Source organism: Grammomys surdaster, unplaced genomic scaffold, assembly GCF_004785775.1.
Source record: "Grammomys surdaster isolate TR1022 unplaced genomic scaffold, NIH_TR_1.0 126113, whole genome shotgun sequence".
Classification (NCBI taxonomy): domain Eukaryota; kingdom Metazoa; phylum Chordata; class Mammalia; order Rodentia; family Muridae; genus Grammomys; species Grammomys surdaster.
In genome coordinates, this window is record NW_021620921.1 from 1,297,563 (window position 1) to 1,320,605 (window position 23,043).

General features: G+C 40.6%; 1 protein-coding gene across 1 annotated transcript in view; it reads left to right on the top strand.

Annotated features, from left to right (window-relative positions):
* Cep162 (centrosomal protein 162) overlaps window positions 1–23,043 on the top strand; it is a 58,024-nt gene that overhangs the window by 33,280 nt on the left and 1,701 nt on the right. Inside the window, exons 16-26 of the mRNA XM_028756233.1 lie at window positions 96–236; window positions 1,488–1,600; window positions 3,516–3,621; window positions 5,091–5,217; window positions 6,325–6,488; window positions 7,268–7,372; window positions 10,958–11,170; window positions 13,066–13,718; window positions 15,853–15,994; window positions 17,642–17,740; window positions 22,525–22,659. Of these exons, the coding sequence (XP_028612066.1) occupies window positions 96–236; window positions 1,488–1,600; window positions 3,516–3,621; window positions 5,091–5,217; window positions 6,325–6,488; window positions 7,268–7,372; window positions 10,958–11,170; window positions 13,066–13,718; window positions 15,853–15,994; window positions 17,642–17,740; window positions 22,525–22,659 (1,998 nt within the window). The remainder of the gene's footprint in view (window positions 1–95; window positions 237–1,487; window positions 1,601–3,515; window positions 3,622–5,090; window positions 5,218–6,324; window positions 6,489–7,267; window positions 7,373–10,957; window positions 11,171–13,065; window positions 13,719–15,852; window positions 15,995–17,641; window positions 17,741–22,524; window positions 22,660–23,043) is intronic.

A 23,043-nucleotide genomic window follows, 5' to 3' on the forward strand; every position in this document is an offset into this window, starting at 1 on the left:
AGTCACAAAGGGAGATGCTTTGGGTCTGAGAACCCCTTTGTCTTCCTCACTTCATTTTCCTCTGCGAATAAAACAATCCCTCCATTTTCTTAAAGTTAAGTAGCTTTGAAGAAGCAAGCAGAAAACAGAGGTGGCTACAATTTGGAGAAGCATCTGACCCCATCACTGGAGAGAAACTGAAACAAATTCAAAAAGAGATACAAGAACAAGAGACACTTCTTCAAGGCTACCAACAGGTGTGGCAGTAATTATAAAAATAAGGCATATTAAAATACTGCTGTGGTCATGTAACATTCAGATATAAGTAAGGTAGTAATCTGACTAGTGGCTTACCCCCAACACACCTTTTCTCCCCTCCCCTCCTTCCCTCCCTCCCACCTGTACCCCTGTACCCTGGGACTCACTTGATGGTCCAGGAGGGCCTTAAGGTTGTGATCCACCTCCCAAATCCTAGGTACAGACACGCACTGTCTTGCCAGTCGTTGTGCACGTTTCTTATTAATCAGATTAAAGTACCTAAGAGCATCAATTCTGGGGTAAATAAGAACCTAGTTTTAAGTCCTAACTTAAGTGTCTGCTGTGAAGCTATGTGCAATCCATCTCACCCTCTGTCTCTATGCAAAAGGAAAACCTGGACAGGTTTAAGACATACCTTCCTCCTCTGCCTCCTTTTCTGCCCTGTCTCCTCTCTTGTCCTCCACCTCATTACATTCTTCTTTTACAACTATAATCTGAGTTCCGAGCCGTTCCTTATCACCCAGAGAGGATTCAGAGAAGGCATCTTCACACCAGTTGCTCTGAGTGTTTTGGCAGCACTTGCTGCCCTCAGTTTAGTGAGATCCATTCAGAGTCTTCATTGCGACTCATCTTGCCATACAGAGAAGGATTTTTAAAATTTCACAGACCCTTAAGTATGTCTACTGTTACCTCAGAAGACATACTTAAGTTCTGTGTGCATTGACGTGCCACCTGCCAGGCTGAGATCCACACATGCTGAGGTAATCCACAGTTTTTGCTACCACCTCAGAAGCTTAGTTTTCAGCAAATTCTCAGTGTAAAGTGAGGTCAGTAAGTCTAACCACAGATTGATCTGTTCCATATCTAATTACCTCACTGTTAGAAGCCCCTCTGGCCCAATCCAGAAGCTTTCGCACCCTTAGCAGCGCGTAGGTGATAGGATGTGTTGACTCCATCTCCACTCTCCTTTATACAGTTAACTCTTATGAAGTTCCCTTTATTACACTCCTTAGCCTTTAGACCCTTTAGTTTATGGGAATTTTGTAACTTTTTTTTCAAGTAAACGTTTTTGTATTTCAGAAAGAGTTGTGTCTAGATAAGTTGTCTTCTAAGATAATAGATGTGTGAGAAAGATTTTAAATTTATAAAGTTAAAAATAGAAAATTTTAAAGACTGATTTTTCTATTAACATTTCATTTTATGTTATACTTCAATTTTTAACTAATATCTATTTTTCTGTTTTTAAAAAGGAAAATGAAAGGTTGTATAATCAAGTAAAAGATCTTCAGGAACAAAATAAGAAAAATGAAGAGCGAATGTTTAAAGAAAATCAGAATTTATTTAGTGAGTTGGCCTCTTTAAAGTAAGTGTTTTTTAAATTTTTGCCCTTACATGTACTTAACTGTTTCTAAGCATGTTATATTAATAATGTGAGTTTTTCTTGAAAATGACACTTTTGCATCTATCTTTTTCATTTGTACACTGACTTACAGTCTCATAACTCATCTATTATATATTGAGAGGATTTTCTCTTTTACTAATTGATAGCTAGTATATCCACATGTGAGTTTGACATTGCTTTTAAGAAACTGAAAACAGAGCATGTGTCTTTGTCCATAAATAAGCCTAAAATACTTATTATTCCCCAAGCAGTGATTTGACTAATAATGCAAAAGTAAAAAATAAGAACCACAGTCTCACCTTGGCCTTAGGTTCTAGAGAAACGGGATAACTGTAGGGTAATTCTGGAAAGAGAAAAAGAAACAATAATAGTAGGAAAATAGAACAAGAAGAGGAAGGAGAAGGAGGGGATGGAAAATTATGATCTCATTGAATCTTGCTTCACTCTGGTGCTACCAGGGAGCTCTAGAGAATAGACCTGCTGTTCCACAGTTTTTGCCTAGCTGAGCAAGGGGGTAGATAGTCTCAGCCTGGCTGGAATGTTCCTGAAAAGGAACTTGGAGTGTCTTCAAAGTTGAAAGCTGTCATTTGTCTGAGGTCCTTTGTAGGGAGAAAGAACAAAAAAAAACAAAACAAACAAGAGAACCAACAAAACCCACCTATGAGTTTTTCTATCCAACCCTCAGCAGAGCAGAGTAACCAGAGCCTGCTCACTCATCTGCTAGACCCTGGAAGGACAAATGCTGAGCCTACAAACATGGACAAAGCAGGCTGTTGTCTTCTACTAGGAAATGACCGTTTACTGCATCATTTCACATAAATGTCCAATCACTCAGGATGTTCCAGAAGATTTGCTGACCATGAATGTTATGAATGCTAAACATACTTACTAACATGCTCTCTCTTTTGGATGGCTTATAACATGAAAAGTGTAGCCACTAAAGAATGTAGCACGTACTGACATTTCATGTAAAATAAAAAGTACACACCCTACAGTAGACAGAATGACAGCTATACAGATTGGTAAGCAGAGGATGTGTGGGTCTATGTTTTATTGTCCCTTTCTCCTGGTCAGTGTGGCCCCAAAGCAGATGTGCTGATTTGAATCTAGAAAATACTTCCATCTTCTTTCCAGATGCTCCTCATAAGGATTTCTGGCAAAGATCCGATCTGTACTGGAGATATAACTCAGTTGGCAGATCCTGGTTCAGTCCCCAGTACCACATGCAGTAGGCCTGATGACACACACCTATAATCACAGCTTTCTGGAAGGGAGGCAGAAGGCTTAGAAGTTCAAGGTCACCCTCAGTCATATAGCAGTTTAAAGACCAGCTTTAACTACATGTGACTGTGTTAGATACTAGATAGATAAACATCTTTACCACCTGGCTTCTAGACAGGACTCCAGAATCCCAAACTAAATGCCATGATAAAAACAATCTATTTAAATGATATATTTAGAACATCAGGCTATATTATCTTATATAGATTTCTTGAGAAAGTATCTAAACATTTCATCTGAGGTCCAGCTATTTTTTGATTTTGTTTGTTTCCACATATAATCTTGGGGTATGTGTTTGTCAGAAGATAGGAGGTAGCAATAGTGAGACCAGGAGTGCACAGAAAGCTCTAGAAAATCACATTTTCTGAGATACTTCATTTCTCTGAGAATTAGAAGCAATGTTTTTTTAAATTTTAATTAAGCCAAAATCTTAGGATTTCTGTTCTTCTAAAGTGAAAAGTGTAAGCATCTCTTGTAGCCACCGTCTCTTTAACATTTCTAGTGGTCCACATAGTTTGAGTTCATTAACAGTATTTTGTATTAAAAGGAGTACCTTGTTTTTTTAAAAAGAAAATATTTTTTTTTTTTAAATCAGAGAACAGATGCACAAAAATCGTTTTCTGTCTCAAGCAGTTGAAAATACAGAACCCACCAAAAACCAGAGTTTTACAGATCTCCTAGGAGAATTACGGGCAGCACAGGTAAGTTGAGTAAGGATTTTAACTACTGAGGTTAGTAAAATTATCAAAGAAATTTCAGAATGTTTAAAAAAATCTGTTTGTAATAAATATGTAAATAAAATATATTTGAAGTATATGATTTGAAAATTGAAAATTGAAAAGTATCTAAGATTAGCATTAGGTATTCATGTAACTTTAATGCACAGACAGCCTTGGAAACTGGTGTAAATGGTCCCTGCTCTGCAGTACAACCTTTCCTCAGCATTTATCATACAGAGCCACCTCAGAGGCACTGCATTTGGGGCACACATATACTTTATTTCAATTAAATTAAAGGGCTGAAAAGATGGCCCAGCTGTTGGTAGGGAGCATGTACTACTTTTGCACGCACACGTGCACGCACACACACAAACACACACATACACACACATGCAAACACACATGTGTTTGATCCCCTGGACCTGGATGGTTGTGAGCTACCATGTGAGTGCTAGGAGTCAAACCTGGGTCCTCTGGAAGAGTAGCAAGTACTCTCAACCACTGAGCCATTTCTTCAGCCCCTTAACCTTTATTTTCATGTCCAACCCTTTCATGTAATTATGGTACAAGAGTTATCAAAATAAGACTGCCATGGTGGCACACAACTTTAATCCTAGCACCTGAGAGGCATAAGTAAGTGGATCTCTGTGAGTTGGGGTCCAACCTGATCTTCCTAGCAAGTCCTAGGCCAACCAGGCTTTGATCCTGTCTTTAAAATCATCATCATCATCAAAAAATAAAAGTAAAATTCTGCTTTTAGGTGCTAGGTCAGGTATCGAATGCTGGTGAGGGAAACCTTGGCTTTCAGAGAAAGTGGCCAGGCAAGGTCATCATGACATGAAGGGACAGGCTAGCTGGTAGAAGGATAAGGAGTGCAGACCCTTGAGGTAGGAGAGCTCACTGGGGAGGGGTTATTCAGAGAACATCAAGCAGGCATCCATGGCTAGAGGGAACAGATTTCTAGTGGTGTGCTCAGTCATAGTCACGGCTGAGTTGTGTGACTCTGAAAGTTGTGGTCAAAGATTTGTGGCTGAGAGGAGAATCCCCAGAGGGTTCCAGAGCTGGAATCCTCCAGAGCTGGAGGAGTGCAGCTGGTCCTAGCTGCTGTGAGAGCAGGCTGTGGGACGCAGAGTGAGAGGTACTTACTTAGATGTGAGGTTCTCACAGCAGTCCAGCTTAGGGCTTACTGACCGTCAGAGTGCCTTGAAAAAAGAATACATAAGGATAATAAGAGTGGTATCTCCAATGGAATGCCGGGAAGACTGGACCCAATGCTACAGACTGAGGAAAGTTAGGGGTAGAGCACCCTCTGTCCCTTTTAGATTAAAATATGACCTGAAATTTAGGAAGCATTCACAACAGTATTTGATGGTTGAGTGGAGAAGGAAATATCCCATGATTTGTTTATTGGTTTGGAAGTAACCTACTTTTATATTTCTTCAACTATAAAGAAAGAAAAAAACCATCTAATGGAAGACATCAAAAGACTGAAGCAAGACAAACAAGCTCTGGAAGTGGACTTGGAAAAAATGAAGAAAGAGAGGGACCAAGCCAAAGATCAAATCGCCTATGCCACAGGTGAGCACAGCCGAGACTGTCTCTGTTCTCTGGTTATTCTAATCATGAGTTCAAGTAATAAGAAACCAAATGGTATCATTAAAATACTTACCCTGTGAGTAACTTGTAAGCAACATTTTCAAACGTAAGATGATATACACTTCTTATTTCTAACAAGAGCAACTGCACTGTCAAGGGAGAATCATACATTAATTGGATTTATAGCTTTGTGTTGAATTGTGTAGAGGCCTGTGGTCTTAGCCTGACAGAGTTTCCTGAAGGCAGGGCTGAAACATGCCCTGAAGTGTTTGCCACATAAACAGACAACACTGCAATATTTTCTAGGAAATGAAAGGAAACATGGCATAGCACCCACCAGGAACAATTCTAGGAGAAAGATAAGAATGAACATCATTTAATGGGACTGGGGAGGGGCGTTCAAACACACACTAAGAGTTTGGGAGAAGAATGGCTTTGGAGCCCACCCTGACAGTGAGATTTGGAAGTAAAGGAATGGAGGGAAGGCTCAGTGTGCCTTCAGCAAATGGCTGGGTAGGTGATGGGGCAGCAGAGCACAGGCTGGAAAGGTCAGGGGGCGTTATACCAGCTAGTCTTGTATCTGCAGTCCCTTCAGCTTCAGTGTGAAAGCGATACAAAGGGCCCTTCCTTGCTTATGAGAACATGATGTTCCTTCTAATCTCCAAAGCAGAGGAGAAAGAGCTGTTTTCAAGAATTCATTTTGAAAGTTCAAAAACCTTTTTCAGGTAAATTTGTATTAGCTATAATAATACATTTTTATTGGTAACTATAGACATTCTTTATTTTTATCATTCTTCAAATCTATTCAATTTTTCCCTGAAAACAACTTGATTTTCATACTAAGTCAGTGGGAAACAATCACATATCTCCTTATTAAGAAGTAGATTTGGATTATTTTATTAACACAATCTCTTGGCTCCGTTACTAAAAGACTCAACTAAACACTGATCTGTACAGCATTTGTTTTTGCCTTTTGTTTCTTCATAATGCTTTCAGTAGATAGACATTTTTATTTATAATAAGTGCAATTTTGTTATTACCATATTTTGAAAAATTACTATCAGGTTATTGAGCCATTTTATTATGTAGGTGAAAAATTATACGAAATAAAGATTTTAGAAGAAACACATAAACAAGAAGTCAGTCGTCTACAAAAGCGGTTACAGTGGTATGCCGAAAATCAGGAGCTTCTGGATAAAGACGCAGCTCGTCTCAGAGAGGCCAATGAAGAAGCTGAGAAGCTGAGATTGGAGGTGCGTTTGCACACGAGCCAACTTGCTGTGGTGTCACTCGTGGAACTTCCTGCCATGGCTCCCTCACTGCAGTCTGCTTGTGTCCTGTACTGGAGATGAACCCAGGGCCCCAGGGTAGTGCACTTGCTCTGCCATTGCGCTGTATCCTTAGCTCTAACCCAGCTCTTTAGGTCTGGATTTATAGCTAGTCTGGGTTTTGGTTGACTTTAGATGACGTCTTTTTAGGTAGACTGTAGATAAGTGCCAGCTGTCTATCACAGCCTGACCCATAGGGGCCTGCTGAGCGCCTCCTCTGTGCCCCTCGGAGAGTTGACTCCCCCCAGCCACACAACATCTCTGGACTCAGGCCACTTGCTGCCTTGTCTTTGGGTTTTCACATGCCTCACTAACTCTCCTCCTCCATCAAAGCTCAGCTCAAGTTTCTGCTCTCAGAACTTCCTCCCGCACCCCTACCCTGCCCTGGCTTTCAGTAAGTAGTGTTTTGTTGCTACTGCTTAGCTCTCTGTCAGGTGAATTTCCTGTTGGTTTTCTTGGTCAGCTTATCAACCCCTTGTTTCTACAAGTGCTCGGACCAGGCTTCTCTTGTTTGCCCACATTTCCTGCAGCCAGTGCTGTACCTCAGAGACTTGGAAAAAGGAATAGTTCAATCAGTGTCTGTTATGGAGTTAATTAGTGAGTTAACATTATACCCCTCCTCTGCACACACATTTGGTGCGTTCCTGTTGTTGTAAATATACTTCTTATCTTATCTGTTGTAAATATTCTTCCTTTGTGGACAGATTGAAAAACTGAAAACTGAGTCTGGGAGCCCAGCTACTCAGCAGAGGTTACGCTCGAAGGAAAGAGCTCTTGATGCCAAAAGAATTCAGGATCTGGAGCGACAGGTAAGTATTAAACTGTTTTTTAAAAAATTATTGAAGCACTTTTAATATATACGGTGCTTTGTTTGAGGATTTCCCTCAAGACATAATATTTATGAAATCCTTAAAGTGTGTAGCAGATTGCATAGCCCAGGGCTTAACCTGTGGAATGTTAGACTGAATCTCTCAGTTGGAAGATGGAAACCTATTGATGAGAGATCCTTCTGCCTTCCAGCTCTAGTAAACTTCTAGAAAGAAGGAAGCAGAAATGTGAAGCATTGAGCTTTGAGTTTATTTCCTGCTACTTGGGAGGCTGAAGCAGTAAGATTGCTTGAACCTAGGAATTCAGGACAAGCTCAGGCAACATAGCAAAATCCTTTCTCTCTTTTTTAAGAACAGAACTAAACTAGTCCATATCCTGAACTCCCCGCCCCCCAATAAAAATAGATGGGAAGGGAGTCTAAGAAGATTTTAGAACTGGGAATGTTGCTAACTTGGGCAGTATTACAAAGAAACACCCTTCACCAAGAACATGCAGTGTTCCAGTCCCCTGGCTATCAGCCTGAGACTTGCTCATGCTGGGTATCACAAGTATTCATTTCATGGTCTGTGTAGCAAAATGATTCAAATCTTACTGTGAAGCTTCTTAAAAATGAAAAAAAAAATTTTTTTGAAGTAGTTTTAAAGGAATACAGTCATTTTCCTTCTATTTTTAAAGCATTCTATATAGCATTTATATTTATAGCTAAATATTAAAGTGCAGTTTTCCAGCCTTTGATGAGAGAACAGGACTTGGGTAATCTTCTAGTTCCTAAACAGACAGCTATTATTTCATCACAGATCTAAGACTGTGAGGTCATCACAGAGACAAGTGGTTTTATGAGGAGGAAAACTAAAAATTCAACTTTGTTACTTTCACAGGACCTTTCTGGTATTAAGAGGTATGACTTAGTAATTTGGTTGCAGGGCCAAGACAACAGTGGCTTGAAGAGCTAGAGATATTCTGTAGTGAGTGTAATGCAGAATTGTACTCGGATATCTTCAAGGCTTAAGGTTTACCTTGACAAATACAGAAGCAGCTGTCCAGAACTGGAGGGCACAGAGACAGAGGAGCAAGCCCATTGGATGATCTCTTTAAGAGAGACATGTGAGACTGGATATATGAGAGTAAAGAAATGGAATGCTTACCGTGTGTCTAAGACTTCAGATAGTGGGGCAGGGAGAGGGCTGTCATCAGAGTGCTTGCAGTGAAAGCACGAAGCTGAAAATGTCCAGAAAATGTCTGGCATGGTAGCATGTTGCTTGCATCCCAACTCTGGAGGGATTATCTCCGGGCAGCTAGCCAACAGACCTAGTCCACAAAGCCCAACTCTAGTTAAAAACAAAAAAAAAAACCTATAAAAATCATCTCATAAGACCACTCCTGAGAACATCCCTCAAGGTTGACCTCCATTGGCTTCTGAGTACAAGTGCAGGAGTACACATATTCTCTTCCTCCCCCTCTCTTTCTTCCATCCCCAAGAGGTGCTCCATGTTGGCCAGAAACACACTCTATAAAAGTAAGACTCTTTCACTGAACATTTATTGATTATCTATCTTAGATTATATCCTCATAAAATACTCATTAGTAATACTGTTAGTGAGGTTTGCTACATGTACATTCTGATGTGCTTGCTTGTTCTGTCTTCTTGAGCATTTCTTTTATAATGATTCTATACCTGAATATGTTATATACTCAGAGTATATTACAATATAGTTAGAATCATTTTAGAGCCATTGTTGAAATAGATTAGTTGTCAATAAAATGCATTTTCTAAATAGAACATAAGGATGAGGCTAATTGGATGTACTTTATAAGAAAAATTTTACATTGTTTCTATTCATGTTTTATTTAATGGACTATTTCATAGTTTGTCAGTGAGACCTTCTTAAAATTGGCTTTGTGTACCAGTCATTGGAATCATTAACCAAAGAATAAAATTTTAACCCCAAATTAAAGAAAGTACAGATAGAATTTAACTTTTCTCCAAAAATGTATTATGTATTTCATGATATGACATTTTTAATATTAAAATAAATCTATTTATCTAACATTAAAATATGTTAAAATGTTTCAACCTAATTCTCTTTCTAATATATGTGGCATATATATATATATATATATCTGCTCTACTGCTTAATAATTTACTCAAATTTAACTATATTTGGAAACACCTCTAAAAGTTGTCTAAGGGAAATACCAATTTGTAATATGTACCTTGATAGATCTCAGTTGATAGTGTGCCATGAGTGCAGGCAGTTTTCAGAAATAGATGCAGGATTCTGAGCTCCAGCAGTTAGGAAAGGTAGTCTTTTTTCAGACAAACACATTAAAAAAAAGCCAACATTTACCAGTGTTCACTCTATGCTGGTACTCTGCAAAAGCTTACCATGATGGAAGTAAACTGATCCTCCCTGTATGAATCCTACGAGTTAACATCGTTTTTTAACTCATAAAGCAAGAAATTTGGATTGAGCAAGGTCCTCTAATGGGGAGCAGTTTTACCAAACATGACCTAACCACTGTGCCTAACCATGTCTCAAATATGTTTTATTGCATGCTCATGGGCTGGAGAAGCATTTGACCAAAGACTTGGGTTTAATATGTAGTTTACAGGATGCCATGGCCATAATACCATTTTAAAGGAGGTACAGACACTGGTACCTGTAATACCAAGCTGTAGTTTCTTTATGCTGAGACACAACACTCTCTTAAAGAAAAGTCTTAAAATCTTAAAATATGTCATTGGTTTTTTTAGACTGAGTGAAAGATCAACTTTTATGAAGACTTTAAGAGATTGTTTTGGGGGAGGGAGAGATGGCTCTGTGGTTCAGGTCCCAGCAACCATGTGGTAGCTCACAACAGTCTATAACTCTAGTCCCAGAGGATACAGTCAGTACCTTCTTCTGACCCCTGTGGGCCCTGCATGCACATGGTACTCAGAGAAAACACTCATACATGTAACTTCTTTTAAAGGGTACTACTATTAAGTGTCTTTGGCAGGGAAGACCTGATGTCCTAAAAGGCAGGTGCTTGGGGACCTCTGTGTTGTAGCATTGCATTGCCTTCTCTGTGGATATCAGTGTGTTTCCAGCCAATACATGTTAGGAGTGCTGCCACATGAAGAGGTCAGTGGGAAGAACAAGAGCTCTGTACTCCAGACTAATGGGGAGCACAGTCTAACCAGGCGTGCCCTTAACCACTCAGATATCCATTCTTGCATGCTAATGGGCTAGGAAAATGTTTAAACAAAGACTGTTGAGTTTAATATATAGTTTATAGGATGCCATGGCCATAATTCATTTTAAAGCAGGTACAGGCACTGGCACCTATAATACCAAGCTGCAGATACCAGTAGAGTCTGAAGATGTGCTTCAAGTGAGTTGACCAGGTTAGATAATAGAAGGTAATCTTTTGAAGTGACTGCATCCTGTGCCTTTAATTCATCATGGAGATGAGCTGTAAACATCCTTGACATGACTGGTGTAGCATTATCTAAGCTTAAATATTAAACTGCTTTACCTTTATGTATGTTTGTCAATATATGTATGTTTAACACATTTTCATAGGTTAAAGAAATGGAAGGGATTCTGAAGAGAAGGTATCCCAACTCTTTACCTGCATTGATACTGGCTGCCTCGGCAGCTGGTGATTCAGTAGATAGAAATACAGTGGAGTTTATGGAGAGAAGGATAAAAAAGCTAGAAGCTGATCTGGAGGGCAAAGATGAAGAAGCCAAGAAAAGCCTTCGCACCATGGAACAGCAGTTTCAGAAAATGAAGGTATGTGTAGGGTAGCAGAGATGGAGCCTGGGAGCAGGGAGTTCCCAGCCCTTACTTTAGCAAAGCACTCTGAGCATCCTCGGCCACCAGCATGATTCCATATAAAAGAAGTCTAAGTCCATTGTGTCTTCTTGAGCTCCACCAGCTCAAGAAGCTCCTTTCTATTCCAGACAAAATAGTTGAGCACAGGATACCTTAGTGGATGGGCTACTGAAGAGCATCCTTGCCCAGGAATTTCTTACTTTCTAGATTTGCCATTCTTCTGAGGAACAAAAATGAATCAAAACCTAAGTGCCAAAACAGACCAAGGATGAACCAGGCCATGGCGTATCAATAGCTGTTCTTCTCTTCTGCAGCCCAGCTTGACTAACTAAGGCAGGTGCTGCTTTGTGAGAGTGACATCCCCTAGGTCTGTGGGCTTCCATCTTTAAATTCCTTTAGTGCTGCTTTACAAGCCTGTTGCATCCAGCTCTGATTAGTTCCTTCTGGTGTTTTTTGTAAGCATTTACCCCAACTCTATCAGGTTCCTCTTACCTCAACTCATGTCTCTGTCCATATGCATATGCCCATACCCTACACACACACATACACACACACACCTGTCCATATGCCTGTGTAAATACCCTCCCACACACACATATCTCTGTCTATATGCATGTGCACATACACTCTCCCCCACACACCCTTTAAGTAGTTGTTCTGGGGTTCCATTAAGGGTTTTGTGTGTGCTAGACAGGTACTCTACCACTGAGCCACAGCCACCCATGCACTTCCATGTCTGTTGATACCCCTTGAGCAACTTCTGTGTGATTACATTAAATATCTAGATAGTTAATAAATACTTTAATCAATTAACTATATCTGCCTAGGTATATACCGCACAGACACTCAACTAAATGATTATGATTACTGTTTAAAGTTCACTGAACACGTAGGGACTTTCGTGTTAAGTCTAACCTGCACCCTGTTTCTCTGCCTATAGATCTATATACATTAACTTTTCTTCTCTCACAGTCCCCTATCCCATTCTGCTCCTGCCCTTCCTCATACTACCTGCCACTTCCTGCTCTCATTTCTGGTTTTTGGTAGAATAAAATTCAATAACCTTTGTGTACCCTTCTGTTCCTAGATAGCCCTGTATCTTCTTGCCCTGTTTTTGACTCATCCATGAAGACCAAATGTCAATGTGCTGTCTCCATGCAGTCTTCCCACCTCCTCGGGTCGGCAGGCATCAGCTGCCTTGGCCCTGTCCTGTGTGTCTTTACTACAGGTGTCACAGGATGTGGCAGCTGTTGTGTTGCTGTCCTCCCCCAGACCATTATCTAGTTAAAAGCACAGCTGAAGGTCAATAGAGCCAAGCCCAGTGCCGAGTATGAAGTAGCTCAATAAATACTCACAAATGAGCTAGCATCGGCACCTCACTCAAATAGAATCAACTTTATTACTTATATTTCATTTTGCTTTAAAAGTCCAGAATAAAAATTCTAAGCTGTCGTACTCCTTGTTTTGAAGATGTATTGTTCTCAGGAGGTAGAAGAAAGAGGATCACAAGGTAAAGGCCAGCATGACTCCCAATCCTCCTGCCTCCACCTTTCATGTTCTGGGGTTGCAGGCATGAGCCACTACACCTATCTCTTAAACTTATTTTAAGATTTGGGACATTTGAAGACTTTATAAACACACATTACCTAACATATGAATCAATTTTTAAATGATATAGTTATATCCTTCAAAGAATAAGACCTCAGTACATCTGATTTTCAAAGAAAGTTGAAGGCATAAGAATATGTGAGTGTTTGAACGAAGGACTCATAGAAATACAGTAAAACACGGGGCTTCACTAAGTAATGATGTGTTTTAGCAGGGTTTTAATAGGGTCTGAACTCTTTCCTCAGATTCAGTATGAACAGAGGCTGGAGGAACAGGACCAGCTGCTCGCCCACAGGCAGAAGGACACTCCACAGAATCAGCATAGCAGCTCATCCAGGCTTAAGGCCCTCGAGACAGAACTCGGGGACATAAAGGAAGCCCATCAGATCACTGTAAGAAAGCTGGAAGCTGAAATAGATGTTCTTAAACATCAAAATGCCAACTTAGAACACAAGAAGAATGACAAAGAAGATCAGGACCTCCAGTCCATAGAGTTCCAGGTAGAGCAGGCACAGGCTAGGGCAAAGCTGGCGAGGCTCAATGAAGAACTGGCAGCAAAAGGGAGAGAGATACAAGACCTTACAAAGACTGTGGAGAGGCTCCAGAAGGAGAGAAGAATGATGTTGTCAAGGCAGAGCTCCAGGAGCAGAGAGGAGATGGCTGCCAAAAGGCTGAAGAAAGAAGTTTTGCACCCAAATAAAGGAAATGCAAACGCCTTCCCTGAAACCCTGGAGGGCAAACTTTATCACCCACACACCTTTACTGACTCTCATATTTCGGAGGTCTTACAAGAAAACTACAGATTGAGAAGTGAGCTGGAGGGATTGATTTTAGAGAGAAGTAAGCTGAAGATGGAGTCTGAAGCAGCAATATGCCAGTTTGAAAACTCCATGAAAAGGTAAAGGTTACGTTGTTCATAGATACATGGGAACACAAAAAGCGTTGTTTTTTTAACCATGAAGCATATTTTGTCTATAATTGAGACATATTCAAAACTACATTTTAAGAGACTGCAGTTGGTCGATTGCTGGAATGCTTGCCTAGTCTACACAGAACACTGAGTTTGATCCCAGCTCCACAGAAACAGGGTGTGTGGTACACCCACACCATCCTCACAGTCAAATACTTGATAGAAGCAGAAGAGTCAGAAGTCCCAAGTCATTCTTGGCTGTGTAGCTAGCAAGCAGCCAGCTTGGGATACATGAGGCTGGTCTGTTTATTCTATTGTGTGTGCAGTAGTATGTGAAGATAGAGGATTTCCAGTGTAGTAACTCCCCTACTGGATGAAGTACCAGATTCTGTTGACCTGATACCTCCATGCTGGTCCAGTCTGTGTCTTCGGGGTGACCAGCAGGATTCATCTCTTTTTACTCCTATGCTCATCCTTCCTTCAGGCTCCTTCCCTGTCCACTGCTAACTCAATTCCAACTGCCAGTCAGTTTTACCTTCTTTGTTGCTTGAGTTTACTGTCTAGAAGATGCTATATGCCTGTAAATGTTCCCACCTCTACCACCTTCCTTCTGTACTAAACAGTACATCGTACTTCCCCACACCATCATCCTCTCTCTCCCAATAATCTTGCTTTTAAAACAATGTAATAAATATTCCTTAAATGTCCTCGTAGTCATCTGGTCACTATGTCCTTCAGTAACTCAAATTTCAGTGCCAACTTTCCCTGCCTAGTGGCACAAATCCCATGGCCACTCTCATGTCGGTCTCTGGGCCTAACTTGCCATGTTTCTTTGTGTCTCTTGCTCAGTTGTGTTTGAAGTTCTGCTTCCTCCACAAAACCTTTCTTGGCAAATCTCAGAAGATTCTTACTCCCACCCACAACTCCTACATAAGCATTAATTAGCCCCAGCCTTGTAGCTCCCAAAGAACAGATAGAAGATTGTGTTGCTTTTGCATGCATCCAGCTACCTGGATTCATTCAAGCAGGATGAGCACGGAAACAGCAGCCATGATGCTTATTGATTGATTGACAACGTGGCGACTAAGTCACCATGGTAACCACATTCTGAAACCAGTTTCTCCAGTACTGAATCTAGTTGTTTAAAGGAACTGGGGAGAATGGCATTCTTTTCTAGGAAAAATTTGAAATTCAGGCTTACCATTTAAGGTTTCTTATGGGGAAATTTTCTTTTAAGTTTTTGCTTGTGTTGTTAGTCTGTTTCTCCAATACGAGAAGTCTTCCTCGGCCTGGGTTGACATTGCCCTTTACTGTAGCTGAGTTATTATCAGCGCTTTTGGTTTTTATCCTTTTCCTAGAACATTAGCTATCCTGCTTCCTTAGAGAAATAGCAAATAAGCACCTGAGGCTTGTCTGTCATTTCTAAGTTGCCATGTTAGGTTTTAGCAGCAGTGAATTGTCACCTCAACACTTATTTAACTGCCCTGGGATGCATGTACTTTGTCAACGAGACACATGAATCATCACATATACAATACAAATTAAGTAAATAATTCCTTGTTTGAGAATTACCATAAAATGTTTGCATTCTCATAACATGACTCTATCCATATAGTCATTTGCATGCCCAAATATTTAAGAGCTGCCAATAAAAACCACTGAGGATTTTAAAGGGAACTGCTGTGGTTATCCAGGTAAGAACCCAAGCAAGAAATCTGAGTGTGCCTTAAAAGACATAATGACTAAGCGTTTGCTTGAAATTGAGGCAGATGAATTGGAACGTAGGAGTCCCTTGGAGATGATGGAGGGGAGAGTGGAAGGCCCAATATTAAATTCCATTTGGGATCAAGCATGACTTGATCTCATGCTGAACAACAGGTCACAGATCTGCACCCGCAGTGAGGCCTCTGGATGTCACTTTTCCTAAACCTACTACTCTTAGTCCTAGGAAATGCCCAACTGTGAGTGATTGGAGAAGCTCGAAGCATCCTGTTGAACACACCTGCTGTGCAGCAAAAAGTAACTGCCTTTTGCTGCCGCTTCTAGGCTTTGGATAACGTCTGGGCTACCTGAGTTACATGAGTGAGAGCCACTTTACATGCTGTCTTGTGTTTGTTCCTAGGGTCAAGGATGATGCTGCAGCACACATTGCGTCCCTTAAAGCATCTCATGAGAGGGAAATAGAGAAACTCCTTTGCCAAAATGCAGTAGAAAATTCCTCTTCCAAAGTAGCTGAACTGAATCGCAAAATCGCAACTCAAGAGGTAACTGATCTTTCTGAGACTTTAATTGTGTATTTTTAAGACTGTTGACAGAATATGATTTAACGTGGAAATGTTCTAACCTCATATTTTCAGGCTGATGATACAAATGGAAAATAACTATTGACTTAATTTTTATTCATAGAGAAGGGATACCATTACTATATATTTAACATTTTACCTTAAAATTATGTATGCCCTATAGATAAGTGTTTATACAGACTGGTCCCTATGTTTTTCAGATCTTCCTCTCCATGGGCGGTCACAGGTGGCTGAGGAATGTCTAGCCGACTAGGACCTTATCACTTGGACTCCACCCCAAGTTCCCAAGTCCCAGATGACAAGCGGTTATCCTCATGCATTCTTCCTGCTCGTTACCGCTCATCATAGAACAGATAATGATTCTAACTAGTGAGGCACTAGGGATAGAGTAGTGAACAGAGACATACAGTTCCAGCCCATAGGAAGCATAGCTTTCAGCAGCTGGGATAGGAAAACTGGCAGGTCACCAGCATCTCCTGTGATCAGTGTCCTCCTTGGATGATGGGTGCTTCGAATATCTGAGAAGAGCTGCCAGGTGGCTGTCTTGTGTACTGTCAGGATAAAAATAGAACTTCATACAACATAGCTTTAAACAGTGTCTAAGAAGGGAGACGTAAGCTTGGCGAATGGAGCTAAGTGTTTCTTCGGCTCCTCAGTCTTCCTAAAGGCTTTCATGTTCTTAAGACAAGCTGAAGGAGGGGCTTCAAGAAGTCCATGTCACCCTGCCATCTCTCCCACCTGTAACTGCTTCCTACCCTTGTAATTACCCCTCCCCAAAAAACCTTTATTGATTCATTGGGGAAATTTAAACAAGGACGGGTTACTAAGAATTTTTAAACCACTGTAAATCGTCAGATGCAAATGTTGTTATACCTTTTGAGAAACGCCCCATTACAAAGAGGTACATGTTGAAGCACTTAGGGGTGAAGTGCAAGGGAGTCAGGACATTTCTCATAGTGTAGTGAGACATATTTTAAATGCTTTTCTGAAGTATTTTTCAAAGTAACACTCCAGGTGTCAGAAGGCAGCTAGCATTGCACCAAGGGTTGCAGAGACAGTCTGGGACACTGAGAGTAGAGTTGTTACCATAGTAACACACATAATGTGTTTTCCTGAGGTGATAGATGGAATACTGCAAAGTATTGAGTTCATGGAGGTTGGTGCCGTCTCTTCATCATGACGGTGAAGGTCTCTTACCACAGAGAAGAGGGCAGAGCTGGGCCTCCCCACATTCATAGAATGTTTGATGGAAGTCTATTCATGGAGTCCAATTCCTTTATTGAAAATTATGAACTTGGCATTTTTAGTCTACAGATATAGCTGTTATCTCTAGTTAGTAACCTCTTAATTAAGAAAAAACTAACGTTCTCCTTATTAACAAAGTATGAAGCTAATCCTGTACATTTCCAAGTGTACACTTTACAGAGGTTTACTTCTAAAGGTTTTTTCAGTCCTGAGTTGCTTTCTTATATGATCTACATAGTATTCAAGGGAAGCCTTATTAGCCACATAATTCTCCGACCCTGCTCAGTTTCCGAGATGAGATGAGGTCAGGCTCATTCAGGGTTGTATGGCTGGAGACTAACTCCACTTGTCCTAATTCCCTAGGTACTTCTAAAACATTTCCAAGGTCAAGTCAGTGAGCTGCAGGGTAAACAGGAATCCTTTGCAGTTTCTCAAGTTCGAGAAGAAATTCTACAGAAACAGGTAAGAAATAGCCAAAGTACTGGATTAAATAAATTTTCTTAGGGATATCAGTTATGTTCATATTTATGTATAGTTTTTTTTTCAAACAAATGCACACATTAATATAACCTTGAAGTCTTTGTCACATATAGAAAATTCATTAGTAACTTTAACATAGTCTGCTTTCTAAAATGTAATCAGTTTAGAAATGAAAATCCAAATCTGTTTTAATATGAGTCACACAGTACAAGCCTCATATGACTTTAATCTGTAGGTCTTGTAGATTTACTATGCATACATAGTACAGAGTTCCTAAGCAAAACTGCTAACAAAGCCACCTGCTCAAGATGCAGAGTTCCTTCTCCAAAGGCCTGGGGCATCACAAACCTGTTACTATGTGGCTGGTGAGAATGGTGGTGTTTATGGTGACTTGTTTCAAGTCACTATGGAAAGTAGGCAGACTCCAGACAGACCTACAGATGCAGGTACAGCTATCCCTGGGTGAGACTTTTGCCCACCAACCTAGCAACAAAGACCGAGAAGCCAAAGGCCCCTAAGTAGGCCCAAGCCAGCATACAGAATGCTGCTTTTCAGTCTATCCCTAGTCCCTCTCATAAACTGCCTGACACAAGCCAACATGTCCCTCTAGCTGGCATAAACCAGTGTTCTCACTAGTCCCAAAAGCCAAGCTATCAGAACATGAGAATTAAATGGAGAAATGCATCCATTTGTAAAAATTGTTAACTCCCCAGTCCTTTACCCTGACTTGGTAGCAAGGCTTATAAGACCTGGTGTGACCTCTGCCTGTCCAGCAGATGGCAAAAAAGACAACTAAACCATGGCCTCTCAAGTTCAAGATCCACAGCCACTGCAACAGTTAGCAAAGAAGTGAGTCTTACATTTTGTTTTCCTTCTGACAATCAGAATTTGTAAAGGAAGGGACAATGAAAGACTTTACCTCCCCCTCTCATCTGAGAATTTAGCCATGTAGCTCACACCTGTAAGCTTGGCATTTTGTAGACTGAGACCATCCCAGGCTACATTACAGAGGGAGGCCTTGTTTCAAAAAGCCAGAGAGAGAAAGGGAGGGATGGGATTGGGATGGGGATGGGGATGGGGATGGGGATGGGGATGGGGATGGGAGAGAGGGAGAGGGAGAAGAAGGAGAGAGAGGAAGAGGGAGAGAGAGAGGGAAGGAGGGAGGGAAAATTGGCTTTAGTAAGAATTCTTATGTTACACTGGCTGCTGCCAGCTTCCCTAGGATCCCATCCACAGGTTCTAGGAAGAGTTGGGTTTCCCAGAAAGCCTTGTCTGAGTCTGTAGAAACTGTCAAGGAAAACAATGTCCATCAGTTCTGTGAGTGCTAGCTGGGACAGGCTCCTGTAACAAACAACAGATTAATTAGATTCAAGGAAAGCAAACAAGTTGATTGGCACTCACAGCACTCGGCAAGCAGGAAAAAATTCAGTAGAAAGTGCCTATGCAGTGACTTAGAGCACTGCCTTCAGCAAGTAAACCTGTGTGGACACAACGGGACACAGAAAAGCCACTGGATTTCAAAGTGGGGAACAGTGGGAAGGAATAAGTGGAAGAAAACTTTCAGAGTGAAATTTGTTTTCAGACTCATCTAGTGTCTTCTTTGCTGGGCTGATAGGAGCCAAGCTGTTGCCAGTAAAAGGTCCTACCTTAATCAGAATAGGGTACATGGAGAGCTTTTCCTATCTGCCATGTCGTGGTTCTCGTGGTTATCGTCCACTGAAAAACCTATCAAAGAGGCACATGTTAGGTAGGATTTGGCTTCCTTCAACATTAAGTCATATTGTGTCATCAGATCAATATCCTTAGACACAGACTCCTCTGGAAAACCACCACTGCTCATTGGTTTGAAGGACTCTTTGATTCTAGTAAATATATACATATACATATACATATACATATACATATACATATACATATACATATGTGTGTGTGTGTGTGTGTGTGTGTGTGTGTGTGTGTGTGTGTATATATATATATGCTTGCATTTCATTGCTCAAGAAGCACACAGAATCTTGTTAGCCATAATCATTAAGCTTTGAATGACTACATACATCCAGTTCTGTACCTATGCCCTCTGGTATTGCTTTTTAACTTTCCTGGAATCCATTTTCTAAAAAATAAAAGACATTTTCAGATCTGAGAAAAAAGTCTGTTTGATAAAAAACTCAACTGTTTCCCAAATAGTCTAAGAGATCAAAGGAACCCCCCTACCCTCAAGCCAACTAGATTTGGCAACAACAATAAAGACCTTCACTGGGGCATGTTACAATCAATCTATTAAAAGTAAAGATGGAAAATTCTAAAATTTTCGGTTCTCCAAAACAAAAGCATCAAATTACTGGAATTTAAAAGAAATTCCAGTAGATAGAAATATTTCTGGTGGTCAGTATTTCTGAAGAATTCTTTAAAAAAGAAAAATGTGTTATAAATGATTTAAAAGAATTCAGTAAAGTTGCAGGATATAAAAATCAACATACAGGATCTAGAGAGATGACTTAGCAGTTAAGAGCACTGGCTGTTCTTCTAGACCTGAGTTCAAACCCCAGCACCACATGGTGGCTCACAACAGTCTGTAACTCCACCTCCAGTGACACAATCTTCAGTAAGCACCCTCTTACTGAAGTAGAGTAACTATTAATTATTAATATAGCTGAGACTTTGGTTGACATTATTTTATAGCTACTGAGCATAGGTTAAATATTCAGTATATGCTAATATTAGATGTTAGAAATTAGAAGCTATAAAAATCATCTATACCCCCAATGCCCCAAATACATTTTGTTACCCTCTTTCCTATTCCTACAGGGGTACAAACAGTGTGGATGTGCAGTCATTTATGTGTGGATGAATGGGATTTTTAAATTTAAAAGTCTTTCTTTACCTAAGAGTATATTTAGATAGATTTTTCTGTTGGTACAGCTCCATTTGCTGTTTCTTACACCATTAAACAAGACTGACAGTAATACAAACAAGTATGTATTGTTTGGTCTGAATGAGCCATGCTAAGAACATGGGCTAATTTACTTGATGCTAATCATAGCAAAGGTGTGAGTACTGTTTTTTTCCCATTATAAGGATGAAATTTATGTCAAGAAAATGAAATAACTTTACCATCATTACTAGCCAGGATACAGAAAGAAACCATCAGTAGTAGAAAACTCAAGGTTCTAGAAGTCCTGAGGACAAAAGAAAGTCTCTTGTGGACCTTAATTTTGTGGCTCAGACAGTAAGTGGGTATAAATGTAATAAGCCGAGGCTGCTGTCTCAAAGACTTAGCACTAACGCACTGTGGATTGTCCGTCGACTTCTTTAAGATTCCAGTCAGTGGCATCCGCTGTAGGAGTCCTGCCACCCACCAGTGAGGAGTTCTCCCCACCCGCACATCCTTGTCCTCCTTAGAATTCTCATTTACTTTTGGCTTCCAAGGACCAGGCCTGGGCTACAGGTATTGTATTGCATAAGACTTAAGATGAAAATCATTTTCCATCCATAAAAAGTTCTTGAAGAACTAGTGATGTAGGTCAGAGGTAAAGTGCTCACACTGGGACCCATGAGGTCCACGACACACTCCCAAAACACGTGTACAAAATGAAATATTTGACCATGCATTCTGTATGTAATTTGACTCCATCAGTCATCATGCCTGCAGTTTTTCCCTAAATAATTTTTAGTAGTCATTGTATGGTGAATACCATGTATGTACCTAGCCTGAGCCCCTCCCTAAGCTTTCTGCAGACCACCATGGTTCAGGACCACCTGTTTCTTCGGTGACTGTGACACCATCATCTGATTTGATATGCGTTTGTGCTCACTCTTTTCCCTACTAATTTAGGGAAGATAGAGGAAGTGGTATTGTTACTATTAGATAATAGGTATTTTATGTAAAATGGGATTGAATGTGTCAATTTATCCATCTTCCTTTTCCTGTTATTCCCTTTGCTATAGCAACTAGCGAAACCAGATCTCTGATAGAACTTCCTACTATATGATAGGGAAAATGCAGTTAATTGCTTCACTATAAAATCTCTCAAACCCCCTCCATTTTATTTCTAGTTCTATAAAACTAGCTTCATTTTCTCTGTGGCGAGAAAATGTAAGTGCTACAATGACTAACCCCATGAAAGCAAGGACTGTGCCTTTGTCTGTGCATCCCGAGGTCCTGAAGGAGCAGTCAACTAACACACACATACACACACACACACACACACACACACACACACATATATATCCTGGCGTCCTGAAAGAACAGTCAACCAACACACACACACATGCACGCATGCACACACAGACACCACCTCCACACCATCCCTGCTTCATTCTCTTCTGGCTAGCAGATCTTTATCTGTGGAGCAAATTACCAACATTATAAAGTGATATAAGGGGGTCATCGGAGAATTAGAAATAAAATTACTGAGTTCTTTCTGTGCATTGAACACTGCATTGCTGCCTGACTGCATGCACAGTACCTTTAACCGTAAAGCAGTTACTAGCACATTAAAGCTAAAGAAAGCACCCAGCTCCCTTGAACCCCATAACAGTAATGAGAGGAAAGTAGACTACGTCTGGAACCAATTAAAATGGAGGGTCAGCTCAGCTAGAATTACCCTTTACCTCATGGAGATGAGAATGGAAGCTATTAATTTCTAGATGAATCCAAGGTGCCACTTGAAATATCTTCGACAAATATTCTTGATTTTCGAGATTATCTATTTGAAAAGAATTGTTTCCTTGTGATTGTGGTTTTTCAATTTCTACTTCAATTTTAGATTACAAAACTCTTAGAAGAACTGAAAGAAGCCAAAGAAAACCACACACCAGAGATGAAGCATTTCATGGGCTTAGAAAGGAAGATCAAGCAGATGGAGATGAGGCATAGGCAGAGAGAGCAGGAGCTCCAGCAGGTAAAGCAGGGGTGCGTGCGTGCATGCGTGCATGCATGCGTGCGTGCATCCGTGTGTGTGCTACTGCAGGGGTGCGAGCATATGTTGCTGCAGCGCCTTGCCTAGCTGTGGCTTTTGCATCCCTACCAAAAGCTTCCTCGACTGTTTCTATTGTCTTTTTTTAATGTGTGTATTTTATGTATATGGATGTTTTGTCTTCATGTATGTCTGCACTCTAGAAGAAACATCAGATCCCATGGGACTATAGCTATAAATGGTTGTGAGCTGCCATGTGCTGGGGCTGGAACTCAGGACCTCCAGAAGAACAGCCAGTGCTCTTAACCACTGAGTCACCTCTCCAGCCCCACCCCTCATTATCTTCTTAAGAAGGCACTAATCCTGTCA